This window comes from Hyaena hyaena, unplaced genomic scaffold (genome assembly GCF_003009895.1).
Source record: "Hyaena hyaena isolate Hyena2069 unplaced genomic scaffold, ASM300989v1 scaffold_683, whole genome shotgun sequence".
Lineage (NCBI taxonomy): Eukaryota > Metazoa > Chordata > Mammalia > Carnivora > Hyaenidae > Hyaena > Hyaena hyaena.
In genome coordinates, this window is record NW_024081314.1 from 606,315 (window position 1) to 625,868 (window position 19,554).

The 19,554-nt window shown below is 35.4% G+C and overlaps 1 protein-coding gene across 2 annotated transcripts in view; it reads right to left on the reverse strand.

The window, feature by feature from the left end:
• Positions 1-19,554, reverse strand: part of SOS2 (SOS Ras/Rho guanine nucleotide exchange factor 2) — an 86,176-nt gene that overhangs the window by 1,939 nt on the left and 64,683 nt on the right. The window contains exons 16-22 of one of the 2 annotated variants that reach the window (XM_039217349.1): positions 19,247-19,409; positions 15,217-15,334; positions 14,069-14,241; positions 10,788-10,904; positions 9,243-9,504; positions 8,675-8,716; positions 609-718 (exon numbers count right to left, since the gene is read on the reverse strand). In XM_039217349.1, coding sequence (XP_039073280.1) covers positions 609-718; positions 8,675-8,716; positions 9,243-9,504; positions 10,788-10,904; positions 14,069-14,241; positions 15,217-15,334; positions 19,247-19,409 — 985 coding nt within the window. The remainder of the gene's footprint in view (positions 1-608; positions 719-8,674; positions 8,717-9,242; positions 9,505-10,787; positions 10,905-14,068; positions 14,242-15,216; positions 15,335-19,246; positions 19,410-19,554) is intronic. The other variant, XM_039217350.1, reaches the window with a different exon arrangement.

Consider the following 19,554-nt stretch of genomic DNA (forward strand, 5'->3'; position numbering starts at 1 on the left):
CTTAGAACATAAAGGCTCAGGTTATCTTGTAATTATAATAGGCAAGTGAGTAAAAGGGATGTATAGCTTTGCGAACATTAAAGGACATAATGTCAAGGGGACTTAATGTCTAGCTTCTGCTTTCTGGCCATCTACATCTACTTTCCCAAGGATGGTTCTCAAAGTGTGATCCAGGTACAGCAGCAGCAGTACCAGTAGGGAACTTGTTAAAAAATGCAAATTCTTGTGTCCCACCCTAGACCTGTTGAATCAGAAACTCTGGCAAGCTGGTTTTAACAAGCCTCCCAAGTGATTCTGATGCAGCCTCCAGTTTGAGAAGTACTGGTTTAAAGTTTCAAGAATGCTTGGAATACTAAAGTTTTTTCCATTTCTACCAGAACGAAAACATACTTCTAAGTATCTGTGAATCTGCCCAGCCTCTTTTTAGAAAAAAATATTACAAGAATTAAGCCATTATTTTAAAAGTATTTTTCAAATAAAACCAAGGCATTGAAAAACTTTAGAGGGTAGCCAAATTATAATCGACAGACTTTTTATAAGAACAAGCACTATTCTGAAGATTTCACAACTTTGAGTAAGTTAAGGCAAACCTAAGTCCTGTTGACTACCTTGGAATTTGAAGCATCGTGATCAAACTTTTTTCGAGGAGGAAGAGGAGGAGGAATCAGTGGCTCTTCACTTAGTTTATGTAAACTACCACATGAACTGAAGAAAGACTCTAGGGGTAAAAAAGATTAGTTTAACCACAATTCACAGTGCAACCATAAAACAAGACTTTATTGCTAAACATAATCAACTCTGCTACAGCAAGTGTCAGACTTTACTGTAGCTGACTGTTGGTTTACCTATCCTCTCCACTAAAAACCATAAGCTTTCTGAGGGTAGTGTGTATTTATTTTTGTATCCCTAAGCACTAGTACACTGGTAGTCCTTGGCATATAGTAGGTACTATAGCTACATGAAGACATACAATTAATATGAGATTCGGCTCCCTCAAAAGCCTTTTTAAAATCTAAAACAGACAAAACAAATGTATATGCATATATTGGAGTAACTTCCAGAGAAAAGATCATACATAATCATACATAATTTTGAGGCAGCTAATATTAAATATATTTCTACACAGGTAATAAAACTTCCAAATAGGAGAGCAAAAGATAAAGTGGTATCAAATAACCCTTTCTCTTTGTTAAGTTTCTCACTGATAAAGGATATGTTATATAACTACATGTAATACTTTATTACTCTGATAATAAAGTATTCAGAGGAAAGTTCTATGGCAAATAGACATAGAGTAAGAACTGTTTTCTGGGGCACCAGGATGGCTCAGTCGGTTGTGTCCAACTCTTGATTTTGGCTCAAGTCATGATCTCATGGAATGTGAGACTGAGCCCCTCATCAGGCTCTGCACTGACAGTGCGGAGCCTGCTTGGGATTCTCTCTCCTCCTCTCTCTCTCTCCTCCACTCTCTCTCTCTCAATATAAATAAATAAACATAAAAAAAGAACTATTTTCATTTCATTTATTTCTTTTGTTCTTCATATGATAAAAATACCTATAGTTATGGACCAAGTCTATCTGATCTCTCTATATATCCAGTTGTTATAAAAGCAGTGACCATGTCTCATTTATCATTATACTAAGATTGAGTTCACAGGAACTAGTTTGGAAAATTGAGGAGTTTAATTTTAAATTCATTGTGTGTGAACTGCTTATGCAATATCCAAGTGAAGAAGTCAATCTTGTTACTCCATGTAAAAAACTGCTGTCCTGAAAATGTGACTCTGTAGTCACCTCATGGGTCTTGTTACCTCAGGGTGTCAACAGAGGAAAAGTATGCCTATGGGTCATTGGGAGACGCTGCAGGATGTTAGGCTGAACACTATGTGCTGTGGATATGTTCCTTTTGCCTGCCCAACATCCTTTGCCTTGTCCCTGTCTTTGGACGCAAACTACTCTTGGTGATAGGGAATCTATCTCATGTGGTTTAGTTGGCCAATTTGGCACAGTGCACCCCAACTCCAATCAGAGAAATAACAAGTGTTGGTGACAATGTGGAGGAAAGGGAATCCTTGTGCACTGTTGGTGGGACTGTAAACGAATGCACCCACTGTGGAAACAGTATGGAGGTTCCTCAAAAAATTAAAAACAGAAATACCATATGATCCAGTAATTCCACTACTGAGCATTTACCCCAAGGAAACAAAAACACTAATTCAAAAAGATATATGTACCCCTATGTTCACTGAAGCATTATTTACAGTAACCAAGACACAGAAGCAACTCAAGTATCCATCAATAGATGAATGAATAGGGGTGCCTGAGTGGATCAGTTGGTTGGGCATCCAACTTCGGCTCAGGTCATGATCTCAGAGTTTGTGGGTTCAAACTCCGTGTGAGGCCCTGTGCTGACAGCTCAGAGCCTGGAGCCTGCTTTGGATTCTGTGTCTCCCTCTCTCTGTCCCTCTCCCATTCATGCTCTGTCTCTGTCTCTCTCAAAATTGAACATTTTAAAAAATAGATGAATGGATAAAGAAGATATGGGGTGTACACACATATACAATGGAATATTACTCAGCCACAAAAAAAGAAGGAGCATAGGGAATATAGTCGATAATATAATAACGCTGTATGGTGACACTGGATAACTACACTTATGGTGAACACGGAGCAATACAAAGCACTGTCAAATCACTGTGTTGTATATCTGAAACTGAAATAATATTGCATGTCAACTATACTTCCATAATACTTTTTTTAAAGTATGCTCTAATGACTGAGCCAGCAAGGCACCCCAATAGTAAATATGCTTTTAAAAGGAAAAAGGAAAACAAAGAAGTGGGCACAGAACTCACTGTTTTAACATGATGAGATTTTTATCTACCTTCCTTTCATACATGCAGCCCTGTGCTTCAGGGAAAGCTGACCTCATCCCTTAGGTCCAGAGATGGGGCCTGATTAGATCAAATCAGAGTAATCTAATTCTTTAGCCACAGTGACTGGTTTAGCTGAAGGCATGTGACCTAGTTCAGACTAGTGAAATCTGAAAGATGTGTTTGCAGCTACTGAAAACAAAGTTCCTTGCCATTCTGGAAAAGCACTCTGCCAGCCTGTCTCTCTTTTCTGTACCTCTCTTTTCTTCTTTACTCACTGAATAAAGAAGCATTTCACAAACTGTTATGCTCCTGCTACCACCACTCTTATGACTCTGAGGAAAAACAGTCTTAGATAAAGCTGATAATTTGGACAAAACAATGAACAGTCTAAAAGAAACCTGGTCTTTGATAACATCATTGAGCCACTGATTCAACAAGTCTTAAAGCAGCCTTCCTCTAGGCGTCCAGTTATGTGAATCAGAATGTTTTCTCATTGTTTAAGTCAGACTTAGGCGGGTCTTCTCTTCCTTACAGAAACACACACTCATGGAAGCAGAAAATATCTAAATGATGTTAGAAAAGCTGTGTGAGCTTCTGAATATAGGTCTAACTCTACCATCAGACCACAAAACCACTATACTTCTCCATAGCAGGCACTCAACAGTCCCTACTGAAGCATCAACACGATTTTATTTTCCTATCAAGAACACTTCTCTGGGGACGCCTGGGTGGCTCAGCTGGTTAAATCTCTGACTTCGGCTCAGGTCATGACCTCAGTTTATGAGTTCAAGCTCTATGTCTGGCTCTGTGCTGACAGCTCAGCATGGAGCCCACTTCAGATTATGTGTCTCCCTCTTTCTCTATCCCTCCCCCACTCATGCGCTTGGTCTCTCTCTCTCACTCTGTCTCAAAAAATAAACATTAAAAAAATTAAAAATGGTTAAAAAAAAACCCCACTTCCCTACAAGATTAATTTTTGTGAGCATTTAGCTTCAGTGTTCAAAAGTAGAATGTAGGATAATTTACTAAACAGTATCTGTAATGTTAGTTAGCTATGTAAGTTACTTCCAATTTTTTGCCATCCGTCCATCTATTTATTCAACAAATACTTATTGTGCACCTGCTGTAGTGCCAGGCACTGTTCTAGGCACTATGGCAATATAGTAGTGAACCACAACAGGCAAAAATTCATGTCCTTACAGAGCTTATATTCTGGATTGGGGAGAGAAAGTAGGCATGATAAATAAGTAAAAGTATTATGGCCATAAGTTAGAAGAAGAAATATTAGGTAGGGAAGGAAGATAGGAAGAGATAGGAAGGGAACAATTTTAAATAGGGTGACTAGGGAAGGCCTCACTCATGTAAAATGGGACAAAAGCCTGAAGGAGGCAAGGGAGCCTGCCATGAAGCCAATTGGGTAAAGAGCATTTTACGCAGAGGGAATGGCAAAAGCGTTAAGTCCTGATGTGGGAATGCATCTATTGTGTGCATCAAGCAGAGTAGCTGGAACAGAGTGAGTGATGGAAGAAAATAGTAGGTGATGAAGTCTGACATATGAAAGAGGCTAAAATGCATAGGACCTTCTGGGTCCTTTAAAAGAACCTTGGCGTTTACTTTGAGAAGAAAAGCCACTGGAGGGCTGTGAGAAAAGTCTAACTTACATTCTAAAAGAATCCAGCTGCTATATTGAAAACAGACTGTGGGGAAGGTGGGGAAGTAGTTAAAATGCTACTATAGTGGTGGCCTGGATCAAGGTGACAGCTGTAGAGATGGTGAGAAACAGTTATATTCTGGATATATTTTGAGGGTAAACAAGATTTGTTGATGAATCACATTTGGGGTATGAGAAAAAGAGAGAAATAAAAGATAACTCTACTTTTTTGGCCTAACCAATTAGATGCAGTTAGAATGGCACAAGGGAGCTGTGGGAAGAACTACTTTGGAGGGATAAAAGCAAGTTCAGTTTTGGGGAAGTTTGAGATTCTTACACAATGTCCAAATAGAGATGTCGAATAGGTCACTGAATATAGGAGTCAAAAAGTCAAGAGGGTGGTTCTAGGTAGAGGGAAAAAATGGGGAATTATCAATGTAAGACTGAATGGGTCAACCAAATGAGTGAGAAGAGTTCCAGAGACTGAATCTTGTGGCCTTCCAGTTTTTGCTGGCTGGAAATAAGAAGAGAAACAAGCAAGGTAGACTAGCGAGCTGAAAGTAAAGTAGAAAAACCAAGACAGGGGGATAAATAATGTGATCAAGTATGTGACTTCTTCCCCAAATTGGTATTTTGTATAAATGAAGGCAGAAACTTGATCCTCTGGTTTGCCACTGAATCTGTAGTATCTAGCAGGGTAGCTGGTACCAAGTACTCAATTTCCTATTACACGAATAAGCCAAAGGGTATGAACATTTTTATGGTTTGACATATTGTTTACAGATTTCTTTCCAAAAGGGTCATACTAATACACTAATTTACAAGGGATAATGTATGAGAGTACCTGTTAACATAGGCTTGATCCTACTGTGATGTGAACTGTCTATTCATGTCCATTGTTAACGAGTTTTGCTGTTTTACTCACTGTATATGAGCACTTTTCATATGTACAATGTTCTTTATTTCAGGATTTGTTTTAGGGAGTCAGAATTTTATGCAGCTATTAACATCATTAAATTTCAAGATGAAATTTTCTTTATCATACAGAAAGCATATTTTACTGCCATACAAAATAATGTTTAGAACTGCTGGTTCTAAAATGGGATGGTGTTATGGGTTGAACTGTGTCCCCTCAAAAGATATGCTGAAGTCCTAACCCTCAGTACCTGTGAATATGACCTTATTTAGAAATGAGATCTTCACAGCTATGTAACCAAGTTAGGATCAAAGTGCCCTAACCAGTATGACTATTGTCTTTATAAGAAACACACAGGGAGAAGATGGCCATCTGACAACAGAGGCAGAGACTGAAGTGATGGACATATAAACCAAAACTTGTCAAGGATAATTAGGAAATACAAGAAGCTAGAATAGGCAAGGACAGATTCTCTCTTAAAGGTTTTAGAGGGAAAAAGGCCTGTCAACACCTTGATTTTTGGACTTATAGCCTCTAGAACTGTGTTCTTTTAAGCCACTCAGTCTGTGGTACTTTGGTATAGCAGCCCTAGAAGAAACAAATATACATAGTAAAAACATTTCTACCACAGAACAAGGAAAAAAAGAAACACAAACTTCAGTGAAGCCAGAAGAGCTTCAGTACATGGAGGACTACAACATACATGAAGGAGACAAAGAAGATGAAACCCAAATGTCTACATTTAGTGATACTGTCAAACAGCAATTAATGTGTCCCACAGAATGAAAGGAGGGATCAGGACTTAAAGGCACTTGGTATAATGGAAGGCATGGGTATGTAAACAAAAGACTTGATTAAGTCTATGTAAGGAGCAATTAAAAATCGGTAGGAGATTGGGGATTTTATTTTCTGGTGAATCTAAACTTTGAACTGTGCTGATAACACTGATTTTTATATCAGTGGTTAAGACCACCCAGGCAGAAGATTTGAAGATCTTTCTTTAGAAAAACTAAACATTCCTAGAGAAGAAACCTCACAGATTCTGACATTGGGGGATTCCCTAAGTAAAAATTTCTCATTACTCTATTCAGTGAAACCTACAAGTCAACAAGCTCTGCCTATGGATAAAGCATTTCCCATCACTTTATTTTGCCTCACTCTCAAATATGAAAAGCTAAGGATACCAGACAAGAAAAGAAAACCTCTAATATGAAAGACAAGAGACTACAACTAATAGAAAGAACTGAGAAAGGAAATAATGTAAGAAACAGAGCAAATTTTTTTTTTCCAAAAAACACCAAATCCTATGGGAGATAAGACAGTGAATCCATGAAACCAGGACAACAGGACGATATAAAATTGGCATGATCAGAGTTAACTAGAAGGAATTCCTTGGAAATTCAAAATCATGATGGATGAAAAAATATAGAAGAGCTGGAGGATGAAATGAGGAAATCTTGTGGAAAACAGAACAAGAAAACAAAGATGTAGACAACAGGAGATAAAAGAAAGTTGGAGACTCAATCTAGGATGTACAATATGGAAAAAGAGCTCCAAAAGGAGTCCGAGAACGTGTTTGGAAGGAAATTATTAACAAAGCTACAAGGAACATTTTCTCGACATCAAGGCATGAATCTCTAAATGTAAAGGGCTTAATAAGAAGACAGCAAAATGAAAGATCAAAGCAGAACATTGTGAATGTGTAGATCATTAGAAATAAAAACCGAAGATCCTGAAAGTTTCTTGCATATATTGTGGTAGACACTGCCAAATGTCCCCCAGTGTACCTTTCCTTTTCTTCCTTTCAGTAATAGGATCCCATGTATTTTAGCAAGACAAAACGCTGCCCAGTTACAGACAACATCTCTTAGCCTCCCTTGTAGCTAGGAATGTCTGTGTAACTAAATTTTGACCAATGGGAAGAAAGCAAAGTAATGTGAGAGAGCAATTCCCAGATCATGTTTTTGTAACAATGCTCCTTGACCTTCACCTTCCTGCTGGCTGAAAAATGAGGCAGTTGCTCAAAACTCAGAGATGGAAGCCCCACTTTGAAAATCCTGAATTGCCCTGCTAGCTTATGGAGCTGAGTTGTCTACTTGCCCTGGCTATTGTGAGAAACAGACCTATTTCATTTAAGGCACTAGGTTTTTGGGTCCTTTTGCTATAGCAAATATACTCTAGTTTAAAAAAAAAAAAGGGCTGAACTATGTTCAGTGATCTATCTCTTGCACCTAGAATAGTGCCTGCACATATTAAACATTTAAGAACTATGCACAGTGGTGTCTGGCTGGCTCACTCGGTTATTGATTTCAGGTCAGGTCATGATTTCATGGTTTGTCAGTTTGAGCTCCACACTGGGGTCTGTGCTCACCCGATGTGGTGCAGAGCCTGCTTGGGACTTTTTCTCTCTCCTTCCCTCTGGCTCTCCTTCTTCCCTCCCCTCTCTCAAAATACATAATCTTTTTTTATTTTTTTTTATTTTTATTATTTTTTTTTTAATTTTTTTTTAATGTTTTATTTATTTCTAGGAGAGAGAGAGACAGCGTGAGCAGGGGAGGGTCAGAGAGAGAGGGAGTCACAGACTGAAACAGGCTCCAGGCTCTGAGCTGGCAGTCAGCACAGAGCCCGATGCGGGGCCCGAACCCACGAACCGCGAGATCATGACCTAAGCGAAAGTCGGACGCTTAACCGACTAAGCCACCCAGGCGCCCCTCAAAATACATAATCTTAAAAAAAATAAGTAACTAAACTATGCATAAATAATTTACAAGTGAGCGACGCTGTACTTCTAAAAAGCAAGCATAAAAGCAAGCCTTCAAATTTCTGAGGTTCTTTTTATTAAAAATATTTTCTTGATGCTTTAGTTTTGAGAGAGAGAGACACAGAGAGAGACACAGAGAGAGAGCAAGAGTGAGTGAGCACAAGCAAGGGAGAAGGGCAGAGAGAGAAGGGACAGAGGATCTGAAGTGAGCTCTGCGCTGATAGCCCGATGCGAGGCTCGAATTCATGAACCGTGAGATCATGACCTGAGCCAAGGTTGGACGTTTAACTGACTGAGCCACTCAGGTGCCCCCCAAAATTCTGCATTTTAAGCAAATCATTACACTTATTTATAAGATTTTTATTCATTTATCAAAAAATTTTAATGTTGCCAAAACTCAAATTCCATATACAAATTTAGTCAACTCAATATTATCTGTACAGTTGTTTCATTAGAATCAACTCACTTACTTGAATGTGGCAGGAGGACTGGAGCAAAGATGCTATTGCTGCCTATTGGAATGAGAAAAGTTAATTTGAAAAGAGAGGTAAAATGTATGGTTTTATTTTAAAAATATGTTTGCATAAAGTAACAAATGTAATAACATAGTACAGAATTTATCATCCTTTATTGATAATATTTTAAAAGAAATGAAACTGGAATGTTACCCTTGTGGCTCGAACATTTTTCCTTTCTTAGAATGATTAGTTCTCTCTCTAGCACAATCTCTTTTTAAACTTCTGTCACAAAACTTATCTGCTTGTTTACTTACTGTCTATGGCTCCCTTTAGAGTAGTAGTTGGGGCCCAAAAAGTACTAAATAAATCTTTGTTTAATGAATAAATTAGAAAAATTAATGCACAAACAATACACAAATGATGCTTTAATCCCTGGTGTTAATCATTTTCACGTTTAAATGCCACTTTCCACACTAATATAGTGTGCAAAGGATTCTATAGTTCCCTAATTAAAATAATGAGAAGAATTAACTGAAACACAGATTCCTTTTTTACCAAATGGTTTATATCAAATACATACCACAGGAACTGTTGAGATCCACATCTAAAAACACACTAAGGTCTGAAGAAGCAGATACTGGTGGAGTAGATGGTGTATTTGGAGATGTTGGTGCTGACACAGTTGATTCAAGATCAGTTTCAGCAATCCTACTAAAGCTTATCTTACATGGTTCTCTTTCTAATGGTGTTGGATGACCTCGTAAAGTGCCTGAGGTAGAGCCATGTCGGCCTGTATTAGGCCTTATTCCGGGAGATTTTAAAGAGAAAGTTGATTTCCTAGGCTAGGAAAAGCAAACATAACTACCATTACTAATTTGCATGTACTTTATTTTTAAGGCTTAGCACTACCTTATTAATTCTTAGCATATAGTTAAGAAAGTACAGTCAAAACCCAACCTGCAAAATAGCCTGTAACATTCTAGTAAAACACTTCAGGATTTGATTGGCTTAATTTTAAGATGGACATAAATACAAATAAACCTCTTTTCATACACAGAAATAAAATTCTTAAAAATATGTGTGAAAACGTGTTGCTCCCCAAACACTTGAACCTAAACTTCTTCAACTCACTGATATCAATTTTACACATATTTACTATAGACATAATAGATGCAATATATGTTAGGTGCATCAGAAAAAAAAAAAAAAAAAAAAAGGACTTTTTTTTTCTTCCTAACAGTAAATCACCAACTTCTATAATGGCACTTTAAAGTCTTTGGAGAAAATTGCTATCAATGTCTCCCACCCTCAACCTCCACCCCTCTTTTTAAACTCTCACAATGGTAACCTAATAAAAAATTTGGAACTCAGATTCTAATAACTTAAGTTAAAATCTCAACTGTGCCAATATCTAGCTTTGCAGCCTCGAAAAAGTTATTTAACTCCTTGAGCCTCAGTTCTGAGATTTTTAAAACGAGAATAAGATCTGTATATACAATTGTTGTGGAGATAACATGAAACTACCAAGCTTATTCCTTGGCCCAAAGTAGGTGTGTTATAAATGATTTTACTTCCTCCCACACCTTGCTTCCAGTTCACCTACTCAGAATTGGTCTTCCACTACTTCTGTTGCCACTGTAAACCCAGGAATAACTAGGAACTGTAGCAGCAACTTTTAGCATAAAGTTCGTTCCACTGTCAACCATGGACTATGGTGCTCTAATCACAGGAGTCAAGGTCAAGCCAGAAAAACCGGGATACACTTGCTCACTCCTTTTCCCAGGTCTTTTCATTTCTTGTTCCATTCAGCTATCTGTCACTTTAGGTTTTCACTTTCTCACAACTTTCCCTCTTAAACTACAAAGGATTAAGAGCTGACAGATAAATAAGTCCCACTAAGATAAAGGATAAACCAGATTTTATCAAAAGGCTAATAACATTGCCCCCTACAATATATATAACTTTAGAAATAGTATAGTACTGTAAAACAAAGGGCTAAAAAATAGCTGTTTCAGTAAATTAGAATTTTAATGGCAATGTTATTAAACATTGAATACTGTTGTAAAAAAAACAATTTTTCCACACAAAAAACCCCACAATTTTTCCAGAATTATAATGGACTTACAAATCGAGGTGGCTGTTTGCAGTTTCGGGGTTCAATTTCTAATGACTTATTGAACAAATAGTCTGTAAACTCCTTTTCAGAAGCACTTCCCATGGGGTTAAGGTTTTCAAAGAATCTCTGGAATTAAACAAATTTCCATAAGTACATGGTTTAGATCTTCTTGGAATATGTATATCACCAGTTTAAAACAAAAACAAATTATCAATATATTAAGGGATCATAATATCTTAAAGTTCACAAGAATTATTCCAATCTCTCTCCTTTCAAGTAAAGTTGTACAATTTCTATGGGAGTTGCATATTCTAGTCTTCATTTCTATTAAGATGTACAGATTTTCATTCATTACCATCTTAATGGCTTAGCATCCCTCAGTTAACATTACTTCTATTCAGTATAACAACAAGATGATTATCACCAATAGGCATCAAAAGAGTTTAGGGGGCTCCTGGGTGGCTCAGTCAGTTGAACATCTGACTCTTGATTTCAGCCAGGTCATGATCCCAGGGTTGTGGGATGGAGCCCCGAGTTCCGCGCTGAGCATGAAGCCTACTTGAGATACTCTCTTTCTCTCTCTCTCCCTCTCTTCCTCTCCCTCCCTCCCAACAGCCCCGCCCCTGACTCTCTCCCCCACTCATGCTAGTTCTCTCTCTCTAAAATAAAAGTATTTAGGGGCACCTGGGTGGCTCAGTCAGTTAAGCATCCAACTTCGGCTCAGGTCATGATTTCACAGCTTGTGAGTTCGAGCCTCACGTCGGACTCTGTGCTGACAGCTCAGAGCCTGGAGGTTGCTTCAGATTCTGTCTCCCTCCCTCTGCCCCTCTCCTACCTGCACTGCCTCTCTCTCTCTCAAATATAAATAAATACTTAAAAAGTAATAAAATAAAAGTATTTAGGACAGAATTATAGTTAAAATTCATAATGAAACTTTTTTAAAGAAAGATTTTATTTTTAAGTAATTTCTACACCCAATGTAGGGCTCAAACTTACACCTCCAAGAATAAGAGTTGCGTGTTGAGCCCATCAGGTGCCCCACAATGAAACTTTTGATCATTAAGGAAAAAAAAAAAAAGGTAACTTGGAGTAAGTTCTATTCAAATTCAAAAGTAATTTCAAGAAACTATAAACTTATCTGTGCTACTAACTTCTAGTAAAACCTTTCTTGTCTTTAAGAAAAAAATATTTTCTAAGCTGAATTTAAGTTTTTAGGTAGAAAATTTAGATGATTTAGCAAAGGGCAAAAAGGAATATAAATAGCAATCTCCTTAGCCAGAGATCTGTTAACGTTTTACTAAAAGAATATAGTTCCAGTGTTTTTACTGTGTGAATATACGCATGTATACATAAGTTAGTTTTTTGGGGGTTTTTATTTTGCAAAATTGAGACCACACCACAGTTATTGTTAACTTTTTTTTAGTTTACATTCATTTTTTCCTCATGTGGCTTACTTATTTATAAAACACAAATTTTAGCCCTGTTGTATTTAATCATATGGATGCTTCAGAATTTATTTCACTAATCTCCACATAGGCAGTTATCTACAACAGTGCCTTCTAATTCTTTGTTATTACAATAATTGTATTGTTATTATTAACTTCTTATGCATAAAATTTTCTGTACATTTCTGATTATCTCCTCTGAAAAATTTCTTAGAAGCAAATCATTGGGTTTAACTTTATCTAATTTTGAAGTAGTTTAGAAGCATATGTAAAAATAAGTACTGTTTTTCACTTTACCAGTAGGCAAAATGAGCTTTAGAATTTCTGATATAAAATTCTCCCACTTTTCAGGCATTCTGCCAATGTCAAGAAAATTATAAATATAACAATACTGAACCAACTTGTTGTTATATTCAAGTTAGCCAAATTAAATCATTTGAACCAACAATAATTTAAAGACTTTAATAAAGTTATAATAGCAATATTCTTGGTATTCTCACCCTTTGCTCTATTTTTAAACACCATTTATTAGCTTGGTTAACTATGGCTTGAAAAGTGAGTAGCTACTTTGTCTATGTTTAAATTTACTTTGACTCAATCATAAAGAAAGCATTCTTTGCTCCACATCCCCAAGGGGAATGCTTTAAATGATGGTAGAAGTCTAGACCAGATCACAAAAAACTATTAGGAGTTACTAAGATATGAATGTTAAAAGTACTATTTCAAATATACCCAACTACATTTGAACATTATTTCCCTGGGGAAACGTATTATAACCTCTAATCTGGGCTTCAAGAACATATTTCTTTAGACCTATGAAGTTCCACATCACAGAGGGTTGGCCCAATGTTGAGGGAAGAGAATGAAATATGGGACCACCAGCAGCTTATCACCATTTTCTTTAGAGCAGGTATCTATGTTCTCATAATGGCGTACCTTAGGTCATTCTTTCTTAGGACTAGGGTATTTTGTTTTGAACTCAGAACCAAGAATAGTTACCATCTTATAATTTAGGAGGGTGGGAGTCATGGTGGCCACTTTCATTTAACATGCCTAACCTGCAGATTAAGTCTGAAAGTTGAATGTGACACAATTTTTAACGTGACAGGTGAACTTATTCCAAGAGCTAGTATTTGTTCTGAATTTCAAATAAGTGTAACACAATACAATTCATTTAACATATAGTATCATAATTTACTATGATTCAGGCGGTATTCCACATCTTACAGTACCACAGAATCAATGTTATGAACCACTGCTCAAAATAGAATATCAATTGCCAGAATGTTAAAAAAATAATTTTTTGCTATGCATATATACAACCAACCTCTTACCCTATTTTAAACCCAGTGTTCTTATGAAGAAAATTAATTACTTAATGTTATATTGGCAAATGTAAAATATCTAAATTGGCTATCAGTCCATGCCAGTACTACTGGTGGATTTTATTTTTACTACATGGATATCAGAGGGTTACATCCCATTTTGTCATTTACTTTTTGTGAGTATTATTTGAACCAATTGTATAAAGAAGCAATACTAATATATACTTTTTTAAGATTTTATTTTTAAATAATCTCTGTACCCAAACACGGGACTCAAACTTACAACCCTGAGATCAAGAGCCACATGCTCTACCAACTGAGACAGCCAGGCCCCCAGTACCTAATAATATTAATAACTGCATATTGTTAGCCCAGAACCTCTAATATTTACTTCTATTAACTATTAACTTACTATATTATTTTTATAGTAAAATAAGTGGCATAATGCGTAGTTATGATATTTCTTACAGATTGCAGAGGATTATGTTCTCTTTTAAGGATAAGCAAAGAAAATATTTACCCTCATTTCTGGTTCTATCCGTAAACAGTAAGGTTGATTCTGATACTGCTGAATTTCTCCAGTAATTTCAGCTACTTTCCTCCTCTTACTGAAATTGATTAAATCTTTCCCTTTCTTTTTTAAAAAATCATTATTCCCTTCTTCAGTTTTCAGAATATTTGTTAAATATATTCCTAGTAAAAAAAAGTATTTGAAGTTATAAAATTTGTGACTTAATCAACCATTTAAAAAAACAACTGTTCTAGTAAAGCTGAAAGACATCCTATAACCCAGCAATTCTACCCCTAAAATGTTAAGTCTCTGATAGTGTATTAATCAATTTTACATTAGGAATTTTAACACGGAAAGAATTAAAAAGAAAATTAGGGTTTAGAAAAGGCTTAATTTATTTCTTAGACTAATAGTCTAAAATAAAAGGAAGGATTCATTCGCAAAGTCTACATTATAAGTGTTATATATGTTCTAAACATTTTAAGATTTGATTATAAATATTTAATGCCAATGATCTTAAATAATGATCCATAAATTAATTTTAAGCCAATTCTGGTGATGAGACTACAGATTTATAAACTAATCCTCTGTTTTCCCAAAGCCCATAATTTAGATAGAAAAAGAATTATTTCTCACTCTGGGATAGTAAGAAAGTTTTTAGCTCCTTTTTCATACATAATTATGGGTTCATTTAAATCAGTAGCTCTCAATTGTGGGGCAGGTTTGTCCTATAGGGGATATTTGGGATTGTCTAGAGACATTTTTGGTTAACACAACCGGTTGTGTATGTGTGTATCCACAGGCATACATGTTTGAGTGTTCAAAATTCCTATGTTGAAATCTTAGTGCCCAGTGTGATTGGAGATGGGGCCTTCAGGAGGTGCTTAAATCATGAGGATGGAGCCCTAGTGAATGGGACTAGTGCTTTTATAGAAAGACTCTGCAGAGCTCCTTACAACAACTCTATAATTTTTACAACCTTTATGTTAAAGATAGGGAAATAGAGACTTTAAGTTTTACTTAACAATATGAACAATAATAAAAGCAGATATGCTCAGATATAAAAATCAGGACAATCTGCCTTTAAAGGCTGGTATCTTTTGGCTACAAAAAACTGTACCTAAAATATAAGTATAAATCTGTATTCAATAACTTACCAAAAAAAGGCACACAAGGTGGATTGATTGACTTAAGTTTTACTAGGTATTTTTTAAAGTGATCTTGACTTAATTCCACAGCTTCATCCAAAATTCTCTTTTTTCTTTCCTGCAATGCCTTTAAAAGATATAAATTGAATATAAGTTGTTTTTTATAATTCAATCATATTTTATGAACACAGAGGTTGGAATTTTATAAAATTTTGCAATTATTTGAAAAATAATCTTTTAAAGATGTGTAGTATTCCTTTCTGTACTTACCTGAAATGATTTATCTATAAATATAAAACTTTTAAGTTTTTTGATATAAATTAGATGATTAATCAATAAAAAATTCTTCCCCAGGACCTTATTAGTTATATTTCTGATTAGCCAGGGTTTCAAGTTATAGCTATAAGAGAGAAATATAATCCCAAATCATTCAAATATTTTCTACTGAAAGGTCTTTTGGGATTAAGGGTAAGATTTTGGTAAGGAGGAGAAGGCTCTGGGAGGGAGAGAAGAACTGAATGAAAATTTAGTAAACCAAGTAAGCAGAGTCATTTCTTTTATATTTCATTATTACATTTGTTACAAATTATTTTTAACCTGGTAACTACACACACACGCGCGCGCGCGCATACACACACACACACACACACACACATACCCACAGCAAACTTTATACCTGACAGAAAACTGTTCAATGCATTTCCTTTAACTTAAGAAAAAAGCAAAAGTGATTGCACTGTAACTTTTATTCAGTACTATATAGAAGTCCTAACTGACATGAATAACAAAAAGAAAATTCTAGAAAATGAAAAGAAAAATTGTCAGTAGTCACTGTCTGTGAAGAAACCCAATAAATCTACATATAGAGTGTTAATCAAGAGAATTTAGTAACGTTGCTGGATATAAAACAATATATAGGCAAAATATCAACTGCATTTCTAGATATCAATAAAGAAAATAAGATAGTAAAAAATATTTTAATATAAATCTAACAAAAGGTATGAGAACTTCATCAAGAAAACCATAAAACTTTATTAAATGAATAAATAAATGGAGAGATACACATGATCATGATTTGAAAAACTCACTGTAAAACTGTCATTCATCAATTAAACCAGCTGCAATTTATATAACCAATGCAATTCCCATCAAACTTTCAATAAATGTATGGAAGCAACTGGCTAGTCATATGGAAGAAAACACTAACTCCAACCTCACCTCATACTCAAAACTTATTGCTAGCTCTGACTGAGTGGCTCAGTCAGTTAAACATCCAACTTTGGCTCAGGTCATGTTCTTGCTGCTTGTGGGTCTGAGCCCCTTGTCAGGCTTTGTGCTGACAGCTCGGAGCTGGAGCCTGCTTCAGATTCTGTCTCCCTCTACCTCTCCCCCTCCCTCACTCATGTTCTGTCTCTCTCTCAAAAATACACAAACATTAAAAAAATGTAAAAAAAAAACCCTTATTTCCAGCTGGATTAAGGACTTAATGTGAAAGACAAAACATTAAGATATTAGAGGAAGAGCAATTAAACAAGACAGCCAAAAGCACAAATCACAGAAGACAGAATAAATAAATTGGACTACATAAGAATTTTTATTCATCAAAAGACATTAAAAAAAAGGCAAAAAGGGAAGCTTCAATCTGAGAAGAGACATTATCACACACTGACAAAGGACTAAAATCCAGTATGTACGAGAACTCATACAGATTCAAAAGAAAAACTCAACAATTAAAAAGTCAAAAAAATTTCCATAAGAAGAAATACAAAGAAACAATAAATATTTAAAAGCAGGTTCAAACTCATTAGAAATCAGGGTGATTATCAAGCAAACCACAAGACTGGAAAATGAAAAGAAATGACAATGTCAAGTACTGGTGAGAATGTAAAACAACTTAGAACTCATACATTTCTGGTGGGAGTATAAACTGGTACAATTACTTGGGAAAACAAGTTGGCATTTTCTAGTATAGCTAATGAAACCCACATCCTATTATCTAGTAATTCTAGGTAAATAACTTAGAGAAATTTGTGCATGCATGCACTAGGATTTATTTAGAAAATGTTCATGGCACTATTACTGATAATAACCTCACACTGGAAAAATCCAAATGGCCATTAACTATGAATAAATAAGTAAATTTTGGTAAGTTTATTCTTATAGTATGATACAGCTATGAAAAAAATGAACTGTAGCAGCAAGAAACAAACTGGATGAATTTTTTTTAAGTTTATTTATTTGGAGAGAGAGAAAGAGAGAGCGTGAGCAGGGTAGGGGCAGAAAGAGAGGGAGAGAAAGAACTCCAAGCAGGTTCCACGCTATCAGCACAGAGCCTGACGTGGGGCTCTATCTCATGAACCATGAGATCTTGACCTGAGCCAAGATCAAGAGTTGGATGCTTAACTGACTGTGCCACCCATGTACTCAAACCTGGATGAATTTTAGGATGAGAACGTTGAATAAAAAAGTCTTTGAAGAATTACATTCATATATAATTAAGAAACATGCAAAAAGAAATAGTACATTGTTTAGAGATACAAATAAGTAAAACTGTAGGAAAATAATAAGCTATAAAATTCAGAATGATAGTTGGCTCTGAAGGGTTTTAAAGGAGATGGAATTGGGAGGAGTTCTTAAACTGGATACCAGGTATACAGAAGTTTGTATTTTTATTCTTTCTGGCTTAGACATATTTTATTTTATTAAAAAAAATTTTTTTTAATGTTTTATTTCTAGGAGAGAGAGAGAGAGACAGCGTGAGCAGGGGAGGGTCAGAGATAGAGGGAGTCACAGACTGAAACAGGCTCCAGGCTCTGAGCTGGCAGTCAGCACAGAGCCCGACGCGGGGCTCGAACCCACGAACCGCGAGATCATGACCTAAGCGAAAGTCGGACGCTTAACCGACTAAGCTTCCCAGGCACCCCTGGCTTAGACATATTTTATAAATATTGTTCTGTATCCAATATTTTAAGAGACTAAAACTTAACCTCTCAAAATAAATACATTATCCTTTAGAGTTTTTCAAAATCAGAATTAAAATTATTAATCTATTAAATAGATTAATATTTGGCAATAATCAACTGTTAATATCCTTAATATATAAAAAGTTCCTACAAATCAATAAAATGCAAACACCCAAACAGAAAAATACATGAAAGCAGTTTGCCCTCCACTCCTCTCTAATAATAACCAACTGAAAAAACTAATGTTAAGAAAAAAGTATGTATCTTTCCACACTCTTCTCAATTCTCATGCAATTCCATTAACATGTTTAGGGTTTACTCCGTTTTGTTATATAAAAATGAAATTATATTATACTGATTGTTCCGAAGGTTCTCCCCTAAAATATAACAAATATGATTTTAAGACAATACACATAGATCCTATTCACTTTTTTTCTATAGCTGAATAGTATTCTATCCTGCAAGTTAGAACAATGAATTCAGTCATTCTATTTATGGACATACAGGTTGTTTCCAGTTTTCCGCTACTACAATTAACACTGCAGAAACTGTATCTTTGTACATTAACCATACAGTCTGGCACTTTTATTGGATTCTCTGTATTCAAGAGTATGTGTATTTTAACATATACTTTCTGTATCTTTTGAATTTTCTATAACAAACACTAAACATATATTGTTATGTAGAATTAAAAAAACAAATTTTAAGTTTTAGAAAGACTTCTCTCCATGTTACTCTTTCTTTGACTATGCATTAAACTAAAGATAATTGAAGTAATTTGTATATTTATATTTAAAATGTTTGTCATTTATTTGAAACAATCAATGTGCCACTGGAAAAATCCATTTGGAACTTCATTACATTTAGGAAGCATATTAAACAGAGTCTCAAGTCTCATATTCCTTGCTGAATCCTAGGCTTACCAGTTATGCTGATATATAAATATATATATATATTTAAGGGAATAAGATGATTTATTAAGGATTTACTCAAAAAGACTGGTGGTAGAAGCAGTGTCTTTTATACCAATTGTATCTTCCCCCATAAAAGATAAAATATTTAAACATGTAACTTACCTCAAAAGTATGGTCTAGTCTGTACACTGACACTGAATTTACTGCACTGACTATCTCTAATACACCATTGAAATTATTCAAATCTTGAAAAACTTGTAGAATTTCTATAATTCTACTTAGTACTGCCACCCGTTCCTCAAAATTTTCTGCTTCCACAATGCACCTAAACAAAACAAACAAAAAAAAAACACCAATAAAAAATCATGCCTCAAAACGCAATTTCCTCACTTCATGTAGGAAAGAAGAAATATATTTTTAGCCAGAATTTAAGCTTATAGATGACTGACTATTATGATTATTAAGAAGTA